At 51.9% G+C, this 12,927-nt stretch overlaps 1 protein-coding gene across 5 annotated transcripts in view; it reads right to left on the reverse strand.

The window, feature by feature from the left end:
• SPNS2 (SPNS lysolipid transporter 2, sphingosine-1-phosphate) overlaps positions 1 to 12,927 on the reverse strand; it is a 37,665-nt gene that overhangs the window by 6,743 nt on the left and 17,995 nt on the right. For all 5 annotated transcript variants that reach the window (XR_014079498.1, XR_014079496.1, XR_014079497.1 and 2 more), the window contains exons 3-5: positions 5,403 to 5,539; positions 1,261 to 1,412; positions 961 to 1,027 (exon numbers count right to left, since the gene is read on the reverse strand). Coding sequence is in view for 2 of the 5 variants with exons in the window: in XM_081579858.1 (XP_081435984.1) it covers positions 961 to 1,027; positions 1,261 to 1,412; positions 5,403 to 5,539 (356 nt within the window). In the remaining 3 variants the exon portion in view is untranslated. The remainder of the gene's footprint in view (positions 1 to 960; positions 1,028 to 1,260; positions 1,413 to 5,402; positions 5,540 to 12,927) is intronic.

Consider the following 12,927-nt stretch of genomic DNA (forward strand, 5'->3'; position numbering starts at 1 on the left):
GGGACTGGTTGGGCATGAAACTTCCAGCTAATATATCAAGTAGGTGATCAATTGGGAGGGGCCCATGTGGGTGGCTCAGCAGTAAAGAATCTGCCTGCAATGCAGGCAACCCGGGGTTGATCCCCAGGTTGGGAAGATCCCCTGGAGGAGGGCATGGCAAGCCACTCTAGTACTCTTGCCTAGAGAATCCCATGGACAGAGGTGCAGGCTGCAGTCTTCAGGGTCACACACAGTTGGACACAACTGAAGCGACTAAGCAGCTGCAGCAGCATGGGGGTCCCAGAAGAACAGAGGCTCAAGGGGCCCCTTTGGGTCTTCCTTGCATCCTGCCCAGTGTCAAGAACAGAATCTCCAGTCCTCTCTCTGGGTGGAAGGGGCACATCTTGGGAGCCTGGATTCCAATCCGCCAGCTCCTCCACCCGCTCATGAGAACAGGGAAATCTGTACCCACCCCCACCAGGCCTGGGAGCCCGTGGGCTGGGGAGTTCCTCTCCATTTGCCGTCTCCCCCACCCCCCATCAAAAAATTCCACGGAGGCTGCTTCCTTCCTGCTTTTGAGGAAAAAACACTTTGTCTTAAGCTTCCTCTCCTTCGCGAGACTGGGGATCTCTGTTTCCTCTGATTGCACCGTCCTGGGGCCTTGGCACACTTGTGCTGAATCCTCCTGCAGCACAGGAAGTGGCCCCACACAGAGGTCTTGTCTCAGTCCCACCCTGGTACAGTGCCCCTCGCCTGGCTCGATCCAGGAAGTGCCACCATGAACCTGGAATTTCCTTTGTCCTCACAGACTGCGGCCCCTGAGGGTGGCGGGGGCAAGTCTGGCTCCCCGACACCTCAAAATGGACTCGTGGAGAAGAGCCTAGGTCCATGAGGTGGGAAGCTAGGGGGCCAGGCCTGGGCTCTGTCCCCGAATCTCTGGGTGACCCTGGGCAAGAGCTGTTCTGGGGGAGGTGTCCTTACCCGCAAGGCCCAGTGCCAGTCTCCGGCCGCCTGCTTCACGCTGGAGCCGGTGATATAGCCCAGGCCGCTGCAGAGAAAACAGCATAGTCAGGCAGGGAGAGGCCGGGGTGTGGGGGTCAGGGGATGCTCAGCAGTCTAGGAGGCCACCAGCCCTGCCCCACCCCAACACCCCCTCAACCAGCCAGGGAGCTGGTCCCGGCGGCTTTCAATGCTGACCACCCGCATGTTTAGGTCACAGAGCCGGACGTCAAGGAGAGGGGATGGTCAGAAATCTGAGGGGACCCTGCCCGGATCCCTCACCTGCCCAGCGGGATGGCGAAGTAGAAGACAGACAGCATGAGCGTGCGCGTGTTCTTGGTGAAGAGGTCGCCGATGATGGTGGGCGCGATGGTGGAGTAGCTGGCCTCGCCGATGCCCACCAGCCCGCGGGAGAGGACCAGCAGCCAGAAGTGCTGTGGGGGAGGGGCGCACGCTGCCGGGGGACCATCCTGCTCCTCTGCCTGCTCATCCTTGGTCCCCACTTTGCTCCCCACCCACTGAGGGGCCCAGGAGCCAGGATGGAGCCCAACAACTGCCTCAGCAACAGCTATACCCTGGGCCATTCTGGGCCTCAGTTCCCACCCCTGAATAATGGGTCAGACTGGGCCCAGGACTGGAATGGAGCTGGACTTTCACGGACTGAGAGTTGTAGGTGTGGTAGGAGTAAGAGCCTGTGTCTCCACTGCCAGCCCCACCGATTAGGAGCCTTTCTCCCTGGGTTCTCCCACCTCGGGAGCCTCAAGCCAGCCCCACTCTGTGTCCCATCCCCCGACAGAGCCGCTGGGCTGACCCTGGCGGCACTGAGGACCCAGTGTACATGGGGAGTGGGCAGGGCAAGCCCAGTGGGCTCTGTACCCCTCCCCCATCACACATCAAAGAGCAGAGCCCAGCTGAGCCGGGAAGGGTGGGGCCATGCCAGCTGCCAGTGGTCCTACCCGCTTTGATGTGGACCCGGCCCCTCCATCCCCGCAGCTGCCAGGGCCTGAGAACCAAGCCTGGTCATTTTCCCCCGGCCCCACCCTACCCACCCATCCGGCCCAGCATCGCCCACATCCAACCCTCCTCCGGGTCTCCCTGTTTCCTGCTCTCCATCTCCATCTCTTTCCCAGCCATCTCTCCACATTGCTGGTCCTGCCCACCCATCTCTGTGCCTCTCGTTTCCATAGTTCATTCACCCTTTCACTCACTGTCTCCGAGTCTTCCTTCTCCTGGCCCCCTGCCTGTGCTTCTTTCCCTGGAAATCAGCTGCCCACAGCCTTTGCCTAGTTTTCTGTTGGATTCTTTGTCTGTCTTGCATTGGTTTCTGTTAGCTTCTTATATATCATGGGAATTGACATTTATTAGATAGGTCACAAATATTTTCCACCACCATCTTTCTTTCCACTTTTTTACGGGGAGTTTCATCACACAGAAGCTTTATTTTGTGTTATTTAGTTCAATGCTGTCCCAGCTGCTGATTTTCCCTTAATGGTTTCTGGATTTCACATCTTGCTCAGGAAGGGCTAGTCCACCCCAGAACAAAAAAATATATATATATATATTATCTTATCTTTTGCGTTTATTTTATTTTAGAAAGAGAAAGAAAATGGGAATGATGTCCTGTTCTCGGTTACAAGAGCAGGCAGATAAGACCTCTTTGACAAAGGATCCCATTGATCCTCAGTCCTCCCCCTGGAACTGGATATCTGGCACATTTGTCATGACTTCTACCTTTGCCTGTACGTACACATACCAGCGGACAACATTTAGTGTCCCCTGTATGCTTTCACAAAAAAAAATAAATCAAATGACCATGTTTTTCTCCATGCATCTTGTCCCACAATTTGCTTTTTTTCCCCTTCATCTTTTGGAAACCCATTTCAGCTGGTTAATGTAGATCTAGTTCATTCATTTGCTGCCAAGAATCTCATAGCATGAATACACCCCCTTCTATCTGGGCACCCCCCTAGTCATGATCATTTCGACTATTTGTCTCGCTCTCTCCCTGTCTCTTTTTTTCTATTACAAAACTACGACAAACGTCCTTGCATGCACCCATCACTTCGTGTCCATGAGGTGGAGTTTCTCTTTGGCATATACTTTTAAGTAGAAGGCAGGGCTCTGGGGTGCACACAGAATTTTATAAAATCTTGCCACTTTGCTCTCCAAAGAGGCTCTCCCAATTTACACTCCCACCAGCAGCTTTAATAACACTTGGTATTGTCAGCCTTTTTAATTGCTGCCAATCTGATGGGTGTGAAATGGCATCTCATTGTTGTTTTAATTTGCAGTGCCCTCATTACTCTGGAAGCCGAGAGCCATCTCTTCCTACATACATTACCCTTCGGGGATCTTCCTCAGGAATTGCCTCTCACTATCCTTTGCCTACTTTTTTTTACTGAGCTATTTGTCTTTTTCTTGTTGATTTTTATAGTTTGCTTTTAACTTTACTTTCATCTATCTGGGATTTATTTTGAAGTGTGGTTAGAAATACAGACCATACTTTATCTTCCATCCAGATGGACAGCCAGTCCTCCCAACACCATTTATTTGAGATGCAACTTTCATCCTCCCATGAAAAGGAGGACTCTGTTTCCTCAATCTCTTAGTTTATTCCTCTGCTGTTTTAGTTAGACTAGCCATGTTGTGATAACTAATGGGGTAAGGCCCCCTTCACTGTTATTTTCACAATGCTCTTGGCTGTTACTGGGCATTTTCTCTGCCAAATTAACTTCAGAATCACATTGCCAAGGTCCACCAAAACCCGCCATGGGACTCAGAACATGACTGCAGTGAATTTAGAGATGAATTGGGAGTGACCTGTCTGTTTCTCCCTCTGCCTCTCTTCATCTTCTCTCCCCAGCTCTCCTTTCCTCCCACACACCCAGAACGGTGCCCAGACTTGACACCATGGTCCTAGACTCACTGGTCGATCCCAGAAGCAGCCTCAGGGGCAGGAGAAGACCCAGAGGGGGCCCAGGAGCTTCTTCTGGTCCAGTCCCCTGTGGCCATCAGGCTCTACCTGGTGCTCTAGGCCTGGAGCTTAACTGACCTGACCCTCCTCCTTGAAGTTGCCCCATGAAGCAAAGCTGGAACCCCCAAATCTACCAGTTCTCTCTGCCCTCACCTCCAACCTCCTCTCCATAAGTGTAAATCTGAGTCACCCTTCCCTTCTTCAGACTCTCCCAGGATCCCAGAAAGAAGTTCAGGCCTCCCAACTTGGCAGTCAAGGCTCTCCATGACCTGGTCCCTGCCTCCCTCTCCAGTCAAAGCACTCTCCTCCTTGATCTGTCAACACTCTACACCCTTTATGCCTCCATAGGGCTGCTCCCTCAGCCTGTGCCATCTTCACCAAACCTGCCTGTCTTGCCTGCCCAGCTCAAGTGCCACCTCCTCCAGGAAGTCTTCCCTGACTATGTGGATATCAAAGACTGTTCTCTCTCTTCAGTGAGGACTTTCAGCACTTTGCATATCTTGAAAGTCTGAATGTGAGTGCTCCTGTTACATCTTTCCACCCCCAGCCTGGATGCTCCCAAAGCCAGGGCCTCCTCTTTTGTCCCCTAGGCTGAAAACTCCCTGAGGATAAGACCTGATTTTCCCCCTTCTTCCTCTATCTCCAATAGCCATCATGTGATTGTCCTTTCTCTGCTTGAACACCCCTAGTGACGGGACACTTACTACCTATCAGAGCAACATATCTCCTCTTTGGAAGAAATAGCAGAAATAAAAATGTGTTGAACACCTTCCATGTATGTGTCAAGGTGTGGACATCCACCAGTTCAGTTATTTCTCACAATAGCCCTTCAAGCTGCAAAGTGTTATCCCCCTAGTAAAGAGGAGGAAACTGAGGCTCAGAGAAGTAAAGCAAGTTTCTCCAGATCACAAAGCTGAATGGGCCACAGAACTGGGATCGTCAAACCCTGAACTGTGGGAGACAAGTCAGAAACATCTTCCTTATGTTGAACTGATGTTTATTTCCGGAGTACTTTGATCCAGGGAGCTGGCTGGTCACTGGACAAAGAGCAAACCGTGTGAGGCCCAGAGAAAGGTAGTGATGTATCTAGAGTCACGCAGCAAGATGACAGCAGAGCCAAGACTAGAACCCAAAGTCCTGACTCCTTGGCCCGACTTGCTTCCTCCTGTTCCTCACACTCTCTGCAAATCAGAAGCAGCTCAGGGAGAGTTAAGATGTCCCACCAGGCTACGAGTCCTTCAGCTCAAGGCCAGCACAGGGAAAGCCTATCAGCAAGGCCAGTGTATCAAAGTACCCAAAGACCCCCTCACCCCACTGCACTTGAACCCAACAGGCTGGAACCCCAGTCTAGACTAGGACAGGTCAATCAGACTAGCTACCCCCTGGAGGAACCAGGACACATGGATGGGACGCACAGGAATGCCGGGTAGGAAGCCCAGGCAGGCCTCACCTGCTGGGGGATGAAGGAGCTGGAGAATGTGACCGCCGACCAGAAGAAAATCCCGCAGCTGAGGATCACTTTCCTGTTGAAGCGGTCACCCAGGTAGCCGAAGATGGGGGCGGCCACCATGAAGCTGCAGATGAAAACTGCGTAGGAGAGGAGAGTTTCAGGGGTCGGGTAGGGGGTGGGAGGGTGGGAGGGTCCCATGGCAGAGCCCACCTGCTCAGATCACCCAGCAAGAGACCAAGTGCCTTTTGAGGAAGCAGCCCCCACCCAAGAGGGGCAGCCTCAGCCAGGCCCTGGGCCCAAGGGAGCCAGGACAGCCCCGCTGGGTTAGGAGATCACACGACTCCATCTTCTTCAATGCCCAGTGGAAGGTGAGCCCTTTAGGTACTTGAAAAGGGCTAAGCTATCCACTCCAGTGTTCTTGGGCTTCCCTGGTGGCTAGCTGGTAAAGAATCTGCCTGCAATACGGGAGACCTGGGTTCGATCCTTGGAGAAGGGAATGGCTACCCACTCCAGTATTCTGGCCTGGAGAATTCCATGGACTGTATAGTCCATGGGGTCACAGAGAGTCGGACACAACTGAGCAACTTTCACTTTTTAAAAGAGTGAAGATTTATTCACTGAACACTTTTATGCACCAGGATCTGCTCTAGGCGTTCACCGCATAGCATCTTGTGTGTCCTTCTGACCCCCGTCCCATCTCACTTCTCTCTCTCACACAGAGAGAAGTGACTTACCCATAGTCCCAACGGCAGTAAATGTTCCAGTGGGAATTTGACCCCCTATCTGCCTGACTCGAGCCAGTCTTCCTTATACTTTGCCATGCCGCTCTCCTTATTATATTTGAAAAAGAGGTTCAAAGAGAGAAAGGGACCTGTGCAAGGCCACACAGCAAAAGAGGGCAGAACTGAACCTGGAAACCCAGGTCTCATACTGGCCTGATCACACAGCCACCCTTACTCCCAGTAAGCTACAGAGGCTTTCCTAACAATTAGGAACATTGTCATTTCTTTGTTCATTCATTCATTCAATAACTCGCTCATTCATCCATCCTTTCATCCATTCAACAAAGACAAAATTCCTGGCCTCTTGAAGTTTTCATTCTAGTGACAAACAGACAATAAAATTAAAAATATTAAAAAAAAAAACAAAAAAACAAAAAACAAACAAACAAAAAATATAGTATGTCAGGTGGTGACAAGTGCTAAGGAGGGGAAAAGGGCAGAAAAAGGAGTAGGAAAAGCGTGTAAGAGAAAGAATACAGGCATAAACATTTTAAATAGAAAGGTCAGAGAAGGTGACATTTCAACAAAGACCTGGAGGAGATGAGGGGATGAATCATGCCGATATTAGATTGAGAACAGCAAATGCAAAGATCCTGGGGCAGAAGTGGGCTTAGCATATTTGTGAAACAACAGAGAGACCCGAGTAGCTGATGTAGAGGGACCTGGAGGAAAGGCCAGATGGGGTAGGGCCTTGTGGCCCACTGAGGTGACTATGGCTTCTAGTGAGAGAGGAAGACACCAGAGGATGCTGAGCAGAGGCGTGAGGTGACCTGGTTTTGTTCTTCCAGAACAAGAGAGCAGCAGAGTCTTAGAGGACCCCATGGGGATGGCTCTAGCAGGATGGGAGGGGCCTTGGGGGTCCCAGGTGGGATGAAGAGGCCAGCAAGGCAGGGTAGGCGCCAGGTCATGCAGAGAGGCAGCCCCTGATTCCTCCTCCTGGAAGGCGGACCCGCAGCTGATGGGCAGATGGCCAGACAAAGGCCGGGTGAGCAGACAGGGTGGCCTCTGACCGCCAAGTTGGATGTTCACAGGGGCTGGCTGGTCCCTCACAGGCCTGAGCCCCTAGGAGAAGAGACGGAGGGAGGAGGGCAGGCTGGAGCAGCGTGACTGTCTCTTATCCTCCGGAGAAGGACAGAGAGTGTGTATGGGTGTGAGGATACTTTTTAATCCCAACTGGGTGATGGGGGGCCCGCTGCAGAATCAGCACAGCAGAGAGGTGCAAGAATCTGGGCTCCAGACACACTGCCCGGGCTCAAATTCAGCTCTGTTCCTTGCCAGCAGGGTGACCTTGGGCAGGTCACAACCTCTCTGTTCCTCATTCCGTGGTGTGCTGATAAATGTTTAGCAACTCTCTCTCCACAAGGGAGGGGAGACGGGCCCTGATGTGTAGTGTTTGCCAGTTTTCATGGTGCAAATACTCCCAATGTGGCCTGATTTCAAGCTCCCAACATGATGTCACTAATCAGAATTGAGAAGAGATACGCAGTCACGTAGAGCTGTATATGAGTCTACCATCCAGATTCAACAGACATAAATAACCTAAAGAACGTAGATAACAGATACAAGGCAGTAAAATAATTAGGAAGTGATGAATATTGAGCGTTTATTACCTTTGTTTTTAATATGTTGTTTAATTGTAAGTTGATGTACTTTAGTTTTTAACAACGGTCTGTGCTTAACAACAAGCTCACACAATTCCTGAAAATTTAACAATCAACTCTCAGGAGTCTAAGCCACCTCCGCCGTGCCAACTTCCTCATCTGTGAAATGAAGATAAAAATAGCAACTCCCGGCTTGCTCTGGGCACTACTGAGATAATGCTTGTAAAGTGCTTAATGCCACGCCCTGCCCAGAGTGGGTCAACCTTGGTCAACAATGGGCCCTTGTTTAGATCAGTCAAGGTAGAAATTATTTCCTCGTATCTAGAAAAAGAATTGTTCCTGCTGGGTCTGTCTCCCAGGATCTGCCTGAGATCAGAGAAGAATAGGGGTAGGAAAGAGACTGCAGTCTCATGAGGACTCCACATGTTAGGGAAGAAGGAAGAATCGCTCCCTCTATGCCTGTCTCTGCAAGGTGGGGAGTGGGCAGAAAAAAAATCAGAGTAGGAGTTGCCCCCGCTGTCCGACCAGGGAGTAGACCTCATCTGCGGGTTGCCCAGCTTAAAGAGTTAAAATGTCAAGGAACCAGCAAGTAGGGCTAAATTCTGCCAAGACAGTGAAGGGAGGCTTCCTGGAGGCAGTGATGCCAGAGTTGGGCATTGAAGGCTGCATAGGAGTTTACTGTGGTGATGATAACACTTAAAATCAAGAATACTAAAAGATCAGTTACAAATCGTATGACTGTATAATGGTTAATGAGCCATAATGCTGACCATTAATAATAACTGCAGTTACCATTTATGGAGCATTTTTTCTAGGCAAGGCCCAGGTACGTACCTACCCTGGACATAAGCACAGATCCCCTCAATCTGATTCTATTATCTTCATCTTACAGAAGACACAAGAGAGGCTTAAAGGAGTGATATCACACAGCTAGTGTGTGGCTGAGCCAGAATTTATACTCCAACTTGACTCCAAAGTCCTTGCTCTAAATCACACTACAGACTGCCAGGCCAGGAAGGCAGAAGATCCCAGCTGATGTTCCAAAGGTCAGAGAAAGTTCAGGGTGTGTCGGGGACAGCAGGAAGATGCATGAAGCTGCAGGCTGGGAAGGTGATGGAGCGAGCAGCAGGGGATGGGGCCATGGAGGGGGACCAGGCCATAACCGCTAGGACCGGGTTTGGTGGTTAGTGAGTGGGCAGTGGGAGATCCGCAGCACTAGGCAAGCCCCCAATGGATGGGTGCAGAGGGGCTGAAGGAGGTGGGTCAGGCCTCAGTCTGACATCCAGCCACCCTGGTCCAACCCTACCCTCATGTCCACAGGGGAACCAGAAGGCAGCCCCTCTGGCACTTTACCCACTGGTTTTGTGCATGCTTGTCTGGGTGGCCAGAGGCACCCAGGACTGCAGGTGGACTCCTGTAGGAGCAGCCACGCCCTTTCCCCACCCTCATCCTGCCAAAGAGCACCAAGCCCCAACTGGAGCTCTACCTTCCGTCCCATTTTACAGCTGGGGCCACTGGAAGGTGGAGGAAATTGCTCAAGATGACACAGCAACCCTCTTGACCTTGGCCTCCCTTGTTCCTCAGGGCCTTCCCCTTGGGGACCTAGGAGTCCAAGGTCAGCAGGAAGACTCCCCTTGACAGCCCTCCCCTTCTGCCTTGGGGAGACAAGAGAAAGGACCTCTCCTGGCCTTCAGGGATGTCACAGGCCAGCAGAAAGGCCTGAACACAACCAGGTAGGGACCAGAGGAAAACAAATTCCCGGCAGAAGGAACAGCACGGGCAAAGGCCTGGACAGGTGACCCATGTCCCAGAAAAGGGCCAGAACCTTCTCCGGCCAGCAGGAAGCTCTGATGAAAATAAAGACCAGCCCAGGCTAGAAGCTTCCCGGGCCCACCAACAACAAACCCATAGTCTTTGTTTATTCGAGGAGAGCTTTCTGGGCAGAGTGGCTGCCCCACCCCTGGTCTCGGCAGGGATGGCTTTCCCAGCACGAGGACATCCTGTGGTCAGGGTGTGGGGAAGCCCTCCGTCAGCTCACATGTGCTGAGCCCACAGGTCCCGGACAATGGAGCCGCTGGCAGGGAGCCAGGGCAGGGGGCAGGGCCTCGGAGGGCGGCGCGGGAGGAGTCAGAGCCCCTGGCTCAACAGAAGAAGCTGGGTCTGAGCCTCACTCCTTCCTCTGCAAAATGGACGATGCCGCCTTCTCACTTTTTCTTTAATTTTTTTGCCTCCCAGCACCTGCTTCCCGAATAGCACAGTGGTAAAGACTCCGCCTGCCAATGCAAGAGATGCAGGTTCAACCCCTGGATTGGGAAGATCCCCTGGATGAGGAAAGGGCAACCCACTCCAGTATTCTTGCTTGGAGAATCCCATTTACAGACGAGCCTGGCGGGCTACAGTCCACGGGATCCCAAAGAGTCGGACACGACTGAGCACGCACGCACTCGTGCTTGTGGGATCTAGGTCCCTGGGGACAGAACCTGCATCCTCTGCAGTGGAAGTGCAGAGTCTAACCACTGGACCACCAGGAAGTCCCACCTCCTCCTCGCAGGGCCAACAGGAAGTCATCAGGGCTTGAGAGCGTCCCTAAGGCACCCTCCACCTCTTGTGGTGCTGGCTGCAAGCCTTCTCCCAGTGGGCCCGCTGAGGAGGCCAGCACCCACAGCTCGGAGCAACCCCTGCTAAGAGCTCTGAGCAACCCCTGCTAAGAGCTCTGAGCAACCCCTGCTAAGAGCTCTGAGCAACCCCTGCTAAGAGCTCTGAGCAATCCCTGCTAAGAGCTCTGAGCCCTGGCAGGCAGCCCCAGGAACCCCTCCACCACTACCACCCCTACACCCCACCCCCTGGGGCTGCTGAGAAGGTAGTCCTGGATCAGGAGCGGGTGAGGTCTGCACTGGGGGAGCCCTGGGCTCCCACACCGTGGCCTTGGAGCACGTGTCCAGCCCCACCTCAGCCCGGGCTGGACCAGGGTTATTTTTACAAAATCCGGATCCAACCAACTTATTATTGGAAGGAGACTCACCATCCTCCACATCCTGTGGGCAGGGAGGGAGCTCAGGCAGGCGCGGGGTGGCGGGAGTCAGGCTATGCCTGCCCATGGGATATGGAGGATGGAGGCCCAGGCTGGCTGAGATGACTAGGAGGACCCAGATCAGCAACCTCCACCCCCCATCGGTGCCTGGACACCCACCACACTCAAGAGTTCCAGCAGGAAGGAGAGGAACTATGCCTCTTTCAGACTCTGCTCAGGATATAGACCCTAGGCTGGCCACTGAGGCCTCGGGAAGAGAGGTTCTCCAGCATCCCTTCAGACAGGAGAGCCGTGAGGGGACAGCCACGGGGGCTTCCCAACTTTGCCTGCAGAACCTGAGTCTTTGCCAAAGCTGGAGGATGTTGCCGGGCTGGCCAAAGTGGGGAGGGAGACTCAGTCCCAAAGCAAAGGCGCCGTCTGGTTTCAGTCTGAGCTGGCCCTTCCTCTGTCCCTGCGCCCCCACCCCCCCAATCCTAGCCCTGCCTCGTGATGCCACAAACCCCAGCCCTGAGTTGCTGCCCAGCTTCCCCCACCGTCCGCTCCCACACTCAGCCCCAGCATGACCCTCCTGATGCACATACCTTACAGGGACCAGCCCTGCTCTGCTATCTTCTCTGGCTCCCTGCTGCCTCCAGACAAAACCCAGATGCTCCTTACCATCAGACCCCACCTGCTGTCCCCAGCCCCTCACCTTAGCTCTCCCCACGACAAAATTCACACCAGAGCCAGCGACACCACAGCCCTCACTCTCACTCCCCGCTCCCCTGAGTTGCATTTACGCCAGTGTTCTCAGATCCAGCTTCTCATTCACTTATTTTCTCTTCAGCTAGGTCTAGTCTACTTGTTAACTCATCTAATTATTTTTTATTTCAATATTTGTATTTTTCACTCCAGAATTTCGAATTTAGGGCTTTTAAACATCTCCTTACTTTTTTTTTTTTTAATAATGTGCTATTCCAGTCCTATAAATTCTACTCTTTCTTTAGAGCTTTGAGTGTTAAACATACCTAATGTAAAGTCTTTTCAAATGAGTATGTTCTCTCTAATTCTTTAGGAGTGGGTTTCCCCATTTTCTGAGCTGGTGGATTCTCTCCCACAAATGTGGGTTTCCCTGTATGCTCTGTTCATTTTGAATTTGGGTTTGTCTTCAGTGGGAATTGTCACCTGTGTCCTGTGCAGGTCCTGGGTCATGACAGCTTCCCCAAGGAGCAGTTTGGAATTGTTTCTGCTGGGTTTCCTGAAAACAGATGCCTATCTATGGAAGGGGGCGGAATTCCCAGGCCTGTACAAAGCACAAGCTAGACTCGGCTCCCTGCTAAAATGCTGAACCAAGGAAGCGATGTCTTTTCACGGATGGAAAAACTGTCCACCGGCCTGGGTATATAGCTTGAAATCAGGGAGCTTGCCCCGGGCAGAAACTGAATCACCCATATATCGGTGATCAACTAAAAACACAGGGACCCAAATCTGCTCTGCATGATCTTCAAAGTAAAGAATCCCCCCAAGTCTGGAAACGGGGCCAGACTAGTCATACTTTGATGAATCTGGGTGATAGCTCTATGGAAACCTGTTACATTATTCTATGTTTTGTGTATATTTGAAAGTCTTTGTGATAAAAATGTTTACATTAAAAATATTGTAACAAGCTTCTAAGACATATGCTGGTCCCCGCTTGGCTTTAGTATCAGCTCTCACTCCTGTTTTTGAGTTCAACTCTTTGTTTCTATCACATGAAAATGTCCCTGCTAGCTTTAGCTTTCAAACTCAGCTATGTCATTTAAATATGTTTTCTTGACATATTTTATCAAGCTGGGAAGGGGGAAACTCTGACAAATCAACAAGCTAACTGAAGTCTTTTCCCCTGTGTGTGTGTGCGCAGTCATGTCCTACTCTTTAAAGACCCCATGGACTATAACCCGCCAGGCTTCTCTGCCCATGGAATTCTCCAGGCAAGAATACTGGAGTGGGTTGCCATCCCGCCTCCAGGGGATCTTTCTGACCCAGGGATCGAACCCAAGTCTCCTACATCTCCTCCATTGGCAGGCAGATTCTTTACCAGTGTGCCACCTGGGAAGCTCTGCTTTCCCGAGTAAACTCTAATTCATCCTTCA

Source organism: Giraffa tippelskirchi, chromosome 3, assembly GCF_054371585.1.
Source record: "Giraffa tippelskirchi isolate mGirTip1 chromosome 3, T2T-mGirTip1v1.2.pri, whole genome shotgun sequence".
Taxonomy (NCBI): Eukaryota; Metazoa; Chordata; class Mammalia; order Artiodactyla; family Giraffidae; genus Giraffa; species Giraffa tippelskirchi.